General features: G+C 58.4%; 1 protein-coding gene across 7 annotated transcripts; it reads left to right on the top strand.

The window, feature by feature from the left end:
• Positions 1–85: 85 nt before the first annotated feature.
• CPSF4 (cleavage and polyadenylation specific factor 4) lies at positions 86–12,340 on the top strand. Of its 7 annotated transcripts, none has more exons than XM_027961172.3 (8): positions 86–397; positions 3,225–3,275; positions 3,725–3,877; positions 5,576–5,671; positions 6,012–6,105; positions 7,180–7,252; positions 8,722–8,814; positions 11,435–12,340. In XM_027961172.3, the coding sequence occupies exons 1-8, from the start codon at positions 295–297 to the stop codon at positions 11,501–11,503; spliced, it is 732 nt and encodes a 243-aa protein (XP_027816973.1). In that variant the 5' UTR covers positions 86–294; the 3' UTR covers positions 11,504–12,340. The 7 variants fall into 7 exon arrangements, with proteins under 7 accessions (XP_027816973.1, XP_027816972.1, XP_027816971.1 ...); XM_027961171.3 differs by having other exon boundaries at positions 8,719–8,814; XM_027961170.3 differs by having other exon boundaries at positions 8,644–8,814.
• Positions 12,341–12,548: the final 208 nt, after the last annotated feature.

Raw genomic sequence — 12,548 nt, 5'->3', positions numbered from 1 at the left:
AGCGACGGGGAGGGGTATGCGTTCGGCGAGCGGCTAGTCGAGCCTAGCGGAGCGGCCCGCACTCTGCGCTCCATTGGCCGGGCCTGAACAGGCGAAAAGGACCGGCGCGGGCTCCGGGAGCTCCCGGCATCCCTCGGGCGGCGGCGGCGGCGGCGGCGGCGGCTGCGAGGCGAGGCGAAGCGAAGAGAGGCGAGGCTGCGGGGTGGCTGTGCCTCTCAGCCGGCGGCGGGTAGAGGTGTGAGGGCGGCCGGGGACCTGAGCGGGAGCCGGGCCGGTGTGGCCGCCGCCGCCACCATGCAGGAAATCATCGCCAGCGTGGACCACATCAAGTTCGACTTGGAGATCGCCGTGGAGCAGCAGCTCGGGGCGCAGCCGCTGCCCTTCCCCGGCATGGACAGTGAGCGCGGGGTCGGGGAGGGCGGGCGATGGGCAGGACCCACTCAGCTCCGGGACCTCCCCTCTCTGGTTCCTGGACGTCTTCTCCCTCCGCCCGGGAGCTCCTCCCTTTCTGTCCTGGGACTTCTTTTCCCCCGATTCTGGGACAACCCCCCCTGCCGTCGTTATTTTGACTAGGGAGCCCCCCGTTCCCGGGGGCTTTTCTAACTCAGGCTTCAGAAAGGCAGGGCGACGTCGGGCAGTTCGAATAACTCTTGAAAGAAGGCGGGTATTCTGATTTGGAAATCCTGCCCCCACTGGCACACACTCCCCAGCTACAGAGACGTACTAAGATAGCCCGTTTTCCCACCTCCAGCCCCACTTTGAGCGCCCTCTTCTTGCTTTCGTCAAAACTGGGCCGTTGGAGAAGTCTTGCTGCGGGAAGGACCCACCTCCCCTTCTCTGTAGGAGACCCCCTACAGAGACTCTTTCCATCTACAGTTCCCGGGCTGTCTCCCGTAACTACCTTGAAGACTCTCAAGCTCCGTTTTTCTCCTAGGACTCGCGCTCCTGGGAGCCCATCCCTCAGTGTTTCTCTGGACCCCACCTCTGGGTCTTTCATCCACCCAGGCAGCTACTTAAGTTCCCTTCACTTCACTCACCCGCATCACACGGTGAATCCTGGCTTCCCCCGTCCCACCTCCAACTCAGGCGGGATGTCTAGCACTTGACTTATTTATTTAGTTTGGTCACCCCACGGGGCTTGCTAGGATCTTGGTCCCCTACCAGGGATTGAGCCACGGCCATGGCAGTGAAAGCGGGGAGTCCTAATCACTGGACCACCAGGGAATTCCTTGAGAGGTCTAGCAGTTTTCTTTCTCCTTTCCAGACGTACTTGAAATCTAATGCTATAACATTACATCTCAGAGGGCTCTTAAAGATCATTGAATTCAAGCCACAGATGGGCCAGCTGAGGCCTGGGTTGGGGAAAAGGACTTGCCAAAGACCACTGAGCTCCAGATGGAGCCAGGTGAGCTAAGCAGGGCTTTTGATCTTTCCACCTGCAGTTCCTGGGCTGTCTCCCGTAACTGCCAGAGGACATGGGCCACAGGCCCCCGTTCTTCGCCTGTGCCTGGGCTGGTCGAGTCTGCCTGCAGCCTCATTCCCTTCAAGAGGCCACACTTCCATGTGAGATAATGCTCACACTCCAGAGACATAATCTAAGCAGCCTTACTTTACACTGTCTCCACTGTACACAGCTTATAAACTGCTGCTCACGTTCAGATACTCTTAAATATACCTGTCCGTGCATGTGATCGCTTCATGTTGTACACTCACTCACACATGTGGCCTTTTCCTGGGCCAATGGCACTAGCTGGAGGCCATCCTCCTCCATGCAGGGCAGCTCTCTCCCTCCCGCCCCGCTTCAGCTTGGAAGCAGATACTTGACTCTGTGAGGGCAGGTGCAGAGGTGAGAACAAACCTGTTCTTAGAGAAGGTCCAGGACACACCGGGCCACAGGTACTGCCTCTGCCTTGGGAAGCGCCCTCAGCACTCGCGCCGCCTGCCCAGCATCACGGTCAGTATGTTAGAGTCCAGGGAGGCCACGGCCCTTTCTCTCTCATCCCTACACCTCATTCTGTCTTTTTTTTTTTTTTTAAATATTACCTAGCTGTGTCGGATCTAGTTGTGGCAAGCAGAATCCTCATTGCAGCTCTCTCGCTCCAGAGCACGGGCCTAGTTGCTCTGGGGCATGTGGGATCTTAGTTTCCTGACCAGGGATTGAACCTTTGTCCCCTGTATTGCAAGGTGGTGGATTCTTAACTACTGGACCACCAGGGAAGTCTCCATTCCCATCTTGATGTGAAGTAGACATATCCGTTCTGTCCTGAAGGCAAACTCCTTTATCCTGTCTGCCTAAAACGTGACCCCCAGGACAGTGGACTTTAAGGAATGAAACAGACTTAACCTCTGTAAAGGATGAAGGCCCAGAAATACTCTTAAATGGTACTTTTCTAATGTATTAAGACTTCTCAGACTTTCTTGAAATGCAAACAAGTGACACCCCTGTGACTCTTACTGTTGTAACCTTAAATCTGTCCTAGCAAAATCTGCCTGCTTCCAAGAAGCCTACGAGTCTCTTGCAAGTTAGCAAGCAGAGGCATGCAAGTGGTCTTTAGAGATAGTATCGGTGTGTTTCCTAAAATGCCTGCTGATAGAAAGCTGAGAAGCCACAGACGGTTTATTCTGGTGGCCGTGGCAGGCGAATTCTCCGGCTCCTTGGGACAGCCCTGGACCCCACTGGCTTCTCAGCACTCAGCTCTTATTCTCCTGCTCCCCTCACCTGAACCCGCTGCATCTGTGGGAGCGGAAGTCCGTGCTCCTTTAATTATTCCATGTTGGCGTTGCATACCAAAAGCAGTCCTATTCTGGTGTCTTCAGTGACGCTCTTCCCTCCAGAATAGCGTCTCCGAGGAACCCGCCTCTTCTGTGGGGCAAGTTCCTCCTGAGAGTCCCCGTTGGCTTGTTCTTCTTAGGAGATCATTCCATCCTTCTGCCCCCAGGTTAAGGAGCCCCTGAATCAGCCCTCTGGAAGGTCTGGGCAGGGGGTAATTAATCTCTGTGACCTTGTGCTCCGTCCTTCCTTCTCCCATCCACTTCTGACTCCTGGAAAGCATTTTGCTTATAGGAGGTCCTGGATGTCACAGTGGGGAGCTTTTCTCCTTGCTTGATTGGGTTTCTGTTTCCTGTACCTTGACTCCTCTGTGGGTTAAAGGCCAGAAGGGTCCCCACCCCTGTGTTCAGATGTCACACCTCGCCCTGTTTGACACCTCTCATTCTTTCTCCAGAGTCAGGGGCTGCTGTCTGCGAATTCTTTTTGAAAGCTGCCTGTGGCAAAGGTAAGAGACACTCCCTACATCCCCACGAGGTGTCCTTCACCACCCTGTCCCTGGGCAGACCCACAGGCTCTCGGATCCCTGGTTCGCCCTGCTTTCTGCAGCTTCATGGTGTCCCTAGGTGTGTTTCCCCATCCCCAGTCTTTCACTGCTCCTACAAATGTTGACGTGTCTTCATATTACCAGAACTCTTCTTTAAGAAAAATGCCCCCCTTCTCCCCACCTCCCTTAGGCTTCTTAAGTTTCCGTCTTACAGAAATACCTGTGATACCTCAATTGGATGTTTTAGATTTTCCCAAGACACGTTACAATAAAATCCACAACTATTAAAACCTGAAGCGTCTGCTCACGTGCAGCCTGAGATCACACCGCCTTCTGCCGGGGCAGCTGCCACGTTCCAGGACACGCAGCTCGCGGGGGAAGCGGGTCTTCACACCCATCTTCCCCGGCAGGGGGCATGTGCCCGTTCCGCCACATCAGTGGTGAGAAGACGGTGGTGTGCAAACACTGGCTGCGGGGGCTGTGCAAGAAGGGGGACCAGTGCGAGTTCCTGCACGAGTACGACATGACCAAGATGCCCGAGTGCTACTTCTACTCCAAGTTCGGTGAGGCGTGGGGCCGGCCCGCCAGCCTGGCTGCCCGGGGTCGGGGTGGGGAGCCCTCGAGGCTGCTCCAGCGCCCACAGTGCCTGCCGACCTCAGTGGGCCCTTTAGTTGTGGGAACTTAAGGTGATTCTCTCATGGCCCCCGCGTCTCTGTAGTGCTTCCGTTTTCTGGGCACTTGCGGGTACTTTGGGAGGTTAAGGCAGATCCGGGTCTCACGGTGGGCACAGGAGCAGGGCAGCTGGCTGGGGGCCTTGTTTCTGCCCCAGTGAACCTTCTCCCTTAGTCAGCCGTTGCTGCTGGAGTGGTGACTAGAGGCCTTCTCTCTAGAAGTGTGATCCCAGGTAGGAGCTGGTCTATCCTCAGTTCAGTTCAGTCGCTCAGTCGTGTCCGACTCTCTGCGACCCACAATGAGTTGCAGCACGCCAGGCCTCCCTGTCCATCACCAACTCCCAGAGTTTACCCAAACTCATGTCCATTGAGTCGGTGATGCCATCCAGCCATCTCATCCTCTGTCGTCCCCTTCTCCTGCCTTCAATCATTCCCAGCATCAGGGTCTTTTCCAATGAGTCACCTCTTCGCATCAGGTGGCCAAAGTATTGGAGTTTCAGCTTCAACCTCAGTCCTTCCAATGAACACTCAGGACTGATCTCCTTAAAATACTTAAGAGTAGCCGGTGGGGGGCGCTGTCTTCTGGTGGCAGGAAGCCCTCCTCTTTTCATGAGAAACGGAGATTGCCTCCGTCTCTGCTCAAGGGACAGTGGCCTCCGCTGAGCTGAGTGAGCTGTGTGGAGAAGCCAGGCTGGTAGGGCTTGGTCAGGGCTCGGTGGAGCTGGCATGCTCCCCGACGCAACTAGACTCCCGGCTCTGCCCTGGACGAGGCTGCCCAGGAGGAAGCCCTGTTGGTCAGGACGAGGCTGGACTCTGGCCGGGGAACTGCTAGCCTCAGGCAGGGGGCTGGAAGCCTGTTGTGCACTGTTGTCTGAGGAGACTTAATTCTTTCAGCAGCCCGACAGGTAGGCCTGCTGGCTTGTTAATGATAGTTGTAGCTTTTTTTTTTTTTTTTTTTTAGTTGTAGCTTTTTTTGTAGAGGCAATATAAGCTGGTTTGATTCCTGGATGGGAATCAATCCAGAATCCTTGCCTGGGAAATCCCATGGACAGAGGAGCCTGGCAGGCTACAGTCCACAGGGTCACAGAGAGTTGGACACGACTGAGCGACTAAACTGCAACCAGAGGGCCCCAGCTGTGAGTTCCCAGAGCTTCCCTACTGTTGTCCTGAGAGGCAGTCCTCAGACCTTCTCCCTGTCCCAACATGAAGAGCGTATCAAAGCAGACCGGTGATTTCCTGCTGGTCTCAGCTGGTGCGTTTGCACATCTGGACCCCCCCACAATGCCCAGGACACCTCCTCTGGGTGAGGGGTGGAGCCGGGAGCTGTTTGACGAGTTTGACGAGGTGTATCCTATAGCGTCTGTGACCCTCGAGGCAGCACAGACTGAGGGGGAAGGACCGTCCCAGCCCAGGTACAGGCCAGGTGACTCAGGCTCCGAGACACACTGCCCTGGGTCTCAGGGCTCGCTGGGCCGACAGGGCACCAGAACCCCCGGCCCTCCCTGCTGTCCTGCAGCCCCGGCCTCCGGAGAATCGGGGGTGGGTCTGGGTCCAGCTCCCCCCAGACCCACCCCTGTCTGGTCCCCGCAGGGGAGTGCAGCAACAAGGAGTGCCCGTTCCTGCACATCGACCCCGAGTCCAAGATCAAGGACTGCCCGTGGTACGACCGCGGCTTCTGCAAGCACGGTAGGTGTGGGGTGGCAGGGCCCCCGGCCAGAGGACCGTCCTCCCCGACTCTGCCCACGTCCTGCCTGTTCCTACAAACACTGTGTTAGGCATTTGGGAGCTGGTGAGGCTTTGTCACACCCTCAAGTCCCTCCCCAGGCCAGGTGCCCCTGGACCGCATCCTTACCTGGATTTCTGACCAGGAGACTAGTGTTTGAGACGCTGTGTGTCCTGCCCGCCGGCCCTGCTGAACACGAGGCAGAGCCAGCATCTGAAGCACTCTGACCCCCGGGTGGTGGTGTGGGCAGGACTCTGACCGGCAGAGGGGATGGTCTGAGTGGCCCTGTGCTCGGCTCTGCAGGCCCCCTCTGCAGGCACCGGCACACGCGGAGAGTCATCTGTGTCAATTACCTCGTGGGATTCTGCCCGGAGGGGCCCTCGTGTAAATTCATGCAGTGAGTACCAGGCCCTGTGCCCCCGTGGGCCCACCTGGGCTTTGACCACTGGGCAGTGTCATCACCGGGTCTGGGGAGGGGCCACTGCTGCTTCTGAGCTGGGAGGTGGCTCTGCGTAAACCAGGGTTTGACCTTTACTGGGTCACAGTCCATCTTAGCCTCAGATAAAAACTCTGGTCCCCGTACTCCAGAAAAACTCAGACACACATGACCTCAAGCCAAGAACCTGTGCCCTCAAGGAAGAAACTTCAGTTTTCAGCAGGGCCTTCTGCATGAAGGCACTGGGCTTAGGCTTCTCTGGACACGGGTTTATAGACCCTCGAGTGAAAGAAGGTCCCCATTTCACACATGGGAACATGGAGGCTCCGAGCCCCGCCACTGGCCAGGGGCAGGTGGGGACAGGTGGGGGCACTTGGTCAGAGGCAGGTCTGTGGCCTCTAGAGCCCAGTCCTCCTGCCAGCAGGGCCCAGCACCCCTCCCCTGGGCCTCAGGGCCCATCTGTCACTTTGGGTGGTCGTGGGTGGCGGCACTGGGACCCAGAGTAGTGTCAGCCCACCCCCACCCCTCGCTGCCTCCGTCCACACTGCTAACACCCACATGGCAGCCATGTCCTGCTCGCTGCCACGTGGTGGGCAGGTGGCGGGTGCTGCTGACTTGGTCCTTGTCCCGAGATGCAAGGCCGGGAGCCTACAGGTGACCCAGGGGTTCCTCTGTGTGGGCAGGGGGGTGGGGGGGCACGTCCACCAGGACTCTGGGCAGAGGTCTAACGCCGTCCCTGCAGCGCAGGGTGTGTGCCGGGAGGGCCTCTGTGCCCGCCAGCCGTGTTTCCTTCCTCTCTCTCAGCACTGCTCACCGGGGCGCACAGCTAGGTGTAGGCAGAGCTGGGTCTGAGTCCAGACACCTCAGATCCGTACTGAGGCCCGGCAGAGCTGAGTCCCAGCCCCCACCCTCCGTCCAGGTAGCTCGTGTGGCCCTGGGCTCAGCGAGAGGCCGGCGGGGATTTTTCTGGGGCCAGAATTTGGGAGCCCGCCTGCCTGGCTCCTCTCTCAACTCCTCTTCTCCTCTCGTGACCAGCCCTCGATTTGAACTGCCGATGGGAACCACTGAGCAGCCCCCGCTGCCGCAGCAGACGCAACCACCCACAAAGGTACCGTGCCCCGGGCCCGCGGTGCTGCGGGGCCTGGCAGCGCCCTGGCCGCAGCGCACTCACTGCCTGCCCCAGTGTGGGGTCTGCCGGAGAGCCGGCGGGAGACTGCGAGAGGAGGGTGGGGGTGGGGGCCGGAGCAGAGGGGAGTCACCCGGGTTCCAGCAGAAGCTCCAAGGGGGCAGAGCGGCCGGCACCTTCTCGAGGTGGAGGGCGGCCTGCTGTAGCCAGACGCCCGCGGGGCTCCTCTTCCCGTCTCGCCTGCGGGCCTGGGAGTGGCCTGGGCGCCCCATGTCTGCCGCGCTGGCTGCAGGCCCTTCCCTCCACAATGAGACTCGCCCGAGGGGCCCGGCGGGGCGGGAGCAGACCTGGGAGCAGAAGCAAGGCCGCCTGCTTCTCTGGCCGGGCCTGAACGTGGGAAGGGATGCTGGGCACAGAGGCTGAGGGACCAGCTGGCTCCAGTCTCCTAGGTGAGGGGGCCCCACTCCCACCCCGCACTGGGTCATTTCCCTCGAGCAAAGGAGAGGGAACTGCCCTGAACGCATGGGAATCTGCGGCAGTGCCCCCCAAACCAAGGGCACTTTGGGTTTGGTTACCCAAAGTGGGTGGATGGGTCCCAGAGGAAGGCCGGGTGGGTGTCCCCGGCAGGGTCTCAGCGGGCCGATGAGCTGCCCAAGCCTCACCTCTCACCTGGCTGGACTCTGAGCCTGCTGTTGGGGCCCGGCCTGGCCCTCTGTCTGTGCAGCTGGGAGGGGATGCGGCCACCCTCACCACCCTGACCCCCACCCTCCTGTGGGTGTGGGATAAACCAGCAGAGCCGGGCGTTCCCAGTTCCCAGCTCAGGGCTCCTGCGCTGATGGGCCCAGAGGCAGGGTCCCACTGGGTCGGGCAGTGGCCATGCTGTCCAGGCCCCGCCGAGGCGCCCCGTCCCCTGTGCTCCCTAGCAGAGGGCCCTCTCAGCCCCTAGACCGCAGGTCAGCATGTCAGCCTCCGACTCTTTTCTGTGACTGTTGCCCGCCGTGTAGGCTCTAAACAGCTGGCTGAACCAAGCGTTCATCCTGACCTGAAGCTAGAACCTCACAAACAAAAGTAAGGCCTGCTCATGCCCTCGCCCCGCCGCCCCGGAGGCCGCCTGTCTCTCTGGTGTTTTGTTTCCACTTTTATTTTTCGTTTCTGTGTGTCTGCATGGTGTTTTCGGGCAGCGGCTCCTGCCGTCGTCGCCAGGCGTTTCTTTCCTGCCTGCTCTCCCGAGCGGGGCACTGCGGAAGCCCTTCTTGCGCTGGCCGCGGCCGCGGTCGTGCGGGAGGAGGCCCGCCCTCTTTTCTCCTCTCCCCATCGGTAGTCTGCCTGCACGCGTTTTCCGCAGTAAAACCGTGTTGTGTAACTCTTTCCAGCAAAGTAACAATCCGCCATTACAAAGGTCGTCCTCCTTGATCCAGTTAACGAGTCAGAACTCTTCTCCCAACCAGCAGAGAACCCCGCAGGTCATCGGGGTCATGCAGAGTCAAAACAGCAGCGCCGGCAGCCGAGGACCCCGGCCACTGGAGCAGGTCACGTGCTACAAGGTGAGTCCTGGGGCCGGCGGGGGCGTCTTCCACAGGCCACGCCATCCCCTCCTTCCCCAGAGAGTTAGCTCATGTGGAAGAATGAAGACATCTTTGTTTTTGCTAATTGGAAGAGAAAAACAGGGCCACTCCGGTGAGCTAGACCAGGCCACTTCCACGACACACTAAGGCCAGGTTAACAACTAACCCCTGCTGTTGAGTGAACAGATTGCGCACGCAAAAAAGGGATGGCAATCTTCCAGAGCCCAAGAACGGAGTGAGCCCTGAACCTCTGGGGGAGGCGGGGTCCTCACACCCGTGGCGCACCCAAGGGAAAGGGGCAGAGCGTTAGATCTGCCTGGAGGGGAGTCAGATTAGGACACACACAGTGGGACGTTCGGGGGAAGGGCACACTTTCTAAAGAAAACTTACTAGAAAACTGGTCTCACTCTTGGCTCTGGGTGGAAAGTGGGGTGGGGGGAGTCCTTTCAGAGTTGGTCGTCACTGGTGGGCAAGCCCTTCCTCCTTGAGTTTGAGCCTTGGTGAGGGCTGAAAAGCCACAGGCCGAGTTTTCTAATCTAAAACAGCCCCCTGGTAACATATCTTCGAGATATTTATTCTCAACCCAGCTGACACAGAATTCCCACAATGAGGTTTCCCCAGAAGAGAGCTCGTGACTAAAAAGTAAAGAAGGGAGCAAGCACCGGCGAGTGAGTCAGCAGGAACGGCCAACAGAACTAGGTTCACAGAGGCTTCAGATTGGGGGGTTAGACGGAAGGCAGCATTAGTACAGGCTCCTTGTGAAGACTTCCAGAAGATGCAGAAGAGTGGGGGCACACAGTGGGTGCTGTCCTTCGTCCCCGCTTTTCCTGAGGGCAGCCTCCGGCCTTGACCATTCGCCCGCCACACTGTTTGCCGTGCCCTCTGCACTCGCAGCTCCTACAGGAGCTCCACTCGGAGACGTGCTCTCCTGAACTTCCTCACACCAGCACAAGGACAGGGCAGATTTTAATGTAAATAGGGCCCTCGGGTGCAGTGTCCTCTGATGCCTTTTACCTTCCATTCTGAGTCTGTGTCACGATAATTACTCCAGTGTATTTCACTGGCTGCGTAATTTTACCAGTTTTCTGTTGGTAGTTTCAGTTTTTGCTGCTAAAAACAGCACTGAGCCTGACTGACATGGGTGAGCTCTCGTCTGGTGTCTGGAGCACCCACGAGTAGAAGGGCCGAGTCAAAAACTATACGCTTATATTGTTCCTGGAACTTGCCTTCAGGAAGGGCTGAGCCACTGTGGCTCAGACACTCACTGAGCACCTCCTCTGCCGTCGCTCCTTCCCAGGAGGGGTCTCTGTTCGGAAGGAAGGGCAGGCAGGTGCCCAGACACCAAAGTTAGGAGTGCCCACGTGTGTAGGGAAGGCCTCACAAATTCATGAGCTTGAGCCCTGACTGGTGAGAGTGTGGAAAGGGGGCTGTGGAAGCAGGTGAGTGGAGGGGAGGGGGAGGTTGTCAGATGGCTTCCAAGCAGGCAGTTCTCAAGAACAGTGAGGAGCCTCAAGCGTCCTGGCTCAGCCGCGCTGTCACCTTGCCCCTCCAGGACTCAGCAGCAGGGCCTCTGAGGAGCCAGCTTCCGTAGAAAGACGGGGCTAGGGGACGAACCTAACCACCCCTTCCTGCCGCGGGCACAGTTGATATTAAAGCCACCTCGGGAATCCTGGAGGCCAGTAGATGTGCCAGGTGCTGTAAGCAGAGGTGCTCAATTCCTCCCTCTGGTTACCATGTCTACCAAAGGCCCAGCTGGCAGCTATACAGGCCACTCGTACACACGACTTAACACCTGCAGATTAGACAGGCTTGAGAACTTGGGGACCGTGGGGTCGGGATAGAACAGGCCAAAGCCCCAGACCGAGGAAGTGAGGACTGAGAGGGCACTGGGGGGCTGGTGTAGTGTGGGTGCCCCTACCTGTCTCCTGACCCCTTGTTTAGTGGTTGAGGCTGCCTTTTCCTTCCTTATCATCCCCTTCTGCTCTCTGAGGAGTAATGAGAATGAAGAGAAACTAAGGAAGGGTCTTGAATCATCAGCAGCAGGGACAGGAAGCCAGGCTCAGGGCTAGGTTTTTAAGAAGATTCTACCAGATCTGTTGACCCAAGTCTAATCAATTTTCCCTTCTCTCTGATCCCTTGAGCAAACTTGGCCCAGGGGTAGCTTAGACAAGTATGCAGGAGACAGGAGGGAGAGCCCTTTGGGTGCAGCCCACCCTCTGTCCATGCAGTGAGTCCCTGAGTTAGGGGAGGAGCCTGGGGACTTCTCCCACACTGCCGCCTCCCTGTCCCCAGGAGCCCCAGAACTGTGCCTCAGAGGTGAGTGGCTGGCCAAGTGCAGAGGGGCTCAGCCCCTGCTCAGGTGGGGTGCTCTGGTGCCGTGGGCTTTGCTCCTGAACCCGAACACTGGAGGCTGCTGTGGCCACGTGCTTGCTTGCGCCTGTGGTCCCTGGGCCGCTTGGCCTTCTGGAAGTCCCTTTCCCCACCAAGCGCCAGACTTTCGGCGTCCCCGTCCTCAGCCTGGCGCTTGGTGGGGTGCTGCCTCAGTTGAGAACTGCATCTGAAGCAGTGTTTCTATTTGTTCCCTCCCCGCTGTTCCCAGTGTGGTGAAAAAGGACACTACGCCAACAGATGCACCAAAGGGCACCTGGCCTTTCTCAGCGGACAGTGACAGCAGCTGGAGCCGGCTCAGAGCAGCCTGGGGGGCCCCGTTCTGGGGGCTGCTCTGGGCCATTCCTGGGAGTGTGCGTTTAACTGTTGCATGCCAGTGTTGGTGCAGCTCTGGCTGGAGCCGGCAGGCAGGCACGCTGGGTTTTATTCTTAGGGGCTACGTCTTGTCAGTATCCCTATCGTTTTGCCGTAATCTCTTTTTAAAAGGGGGACGTGTGTTCCCTGGCCCCTCGGGTTGGCCTCATGTCTGTCGAGGTATCAAAGCCTCCTGTCTGGGGCCCTGCACACCACCCTCAGGAGGGAGGAAGCTGCGGGAAAGGCCTTGTGCTTACAGCAGTTGGGTACCGCAGGCAGCCCTTCCCCTTGGGCCTCCTTAAACAAGCTGCAGCCGGGTCACGCCCGCTTCCTCCCTGTCCTGCCGCATCAGAGGCTGTATCTGTTGGCGGGGTTTGGACGAGCCGGCCCTTCAGGGCAAGCTCCAGTGTGCTCGCCGCCTCAGCCGGGCCCTGCTCCCTGGTGGCCGTGGTTGAGGAGGGGTGCGGGGCCAAGGCTGTTGTGCGTGATGGCCTGTCCTCTGTGCGCATCTCGGGGTACCTGCCTGTTGACGGTGTACCTTAAGCTGGGGCCGCCAGCCTTTCCAGACACGCAGTTCACCTGTGCACCTACCTCCCGCGCCGTCGAGCATCTGTACTGTCAGATACCTTGGGCCCAGAGGAGAGGCACTGTCTCTGAGCCTGGAAATGTGAAACTGGCGCCTGCAGCCTGCAGGGCAAATGGGCCTGTTCGAGTTCAATTACAGGAACCATTTTTATGCAGTTGATTAAAGCTTGTTTTGTAAGCTGTGTCTCATTACTTCAGGGACTCCATGACAAGGAGAAGGTTCTTGCTGCTGGCTGCATAAGCTTTGATGTTGGTGCTCCCTTTTCCCTTTAGTGAAAGTAATCACATGACAGGAAGTGATGCTGGGGAGTCGGGGTGGCGTCCTGGAAGCCTGGTCATGGACACAGTCGCCTGGCAGGTGTCCCTCATCTCAGGTGTTAGGAGAC

The sequence above is a fragment of the Ovis aries genome, chromosome 24 (assembly GCF_016772045.2).
Source record: "Ovis aries strain OAR_USU_Benz2616 breed Rambouillet chromosome 24, ARS-UI_Ramb_v3.0, whole genome shotgun sequence".
NCBI classification, from domain to species: Eukaryota; Metazoa; Chordata; class Mammalia; order Artiodactyla; family Bovidae; genus Ovis; species Ovis aries.
The sequence above is the reverse complement of the archived record's forward strand: the minus strand, read 5'-3'. Positions and strand labels throughout refer to the sequence as shown.

Excerpts from the sequence above, each read along its gene's own strand:
- CPSF4 (XM_042240279.2), top strand. The coding sequence starts at position 295 with ATGCAGGAAATCATCGCCAGCGTGGACCACATCAAGTTCGACTTGGAG. Across the intron at positions 3,276-3,724 it reads GAAAGCTGCCTGTGGCAAAG|GGGGCATGTGCCCGTTCCGC; the intron begins GTAAGAGACACT and ends CTTCCCCGGCAG. Across the intron at positions 6,106-7,179 it reads CCCTCGTGTAAATTCATGCA|CCCTCGATTTGAACTGCCGA; the intron begins GTGAGTACCAGG and ends TCTCGTGACCAG.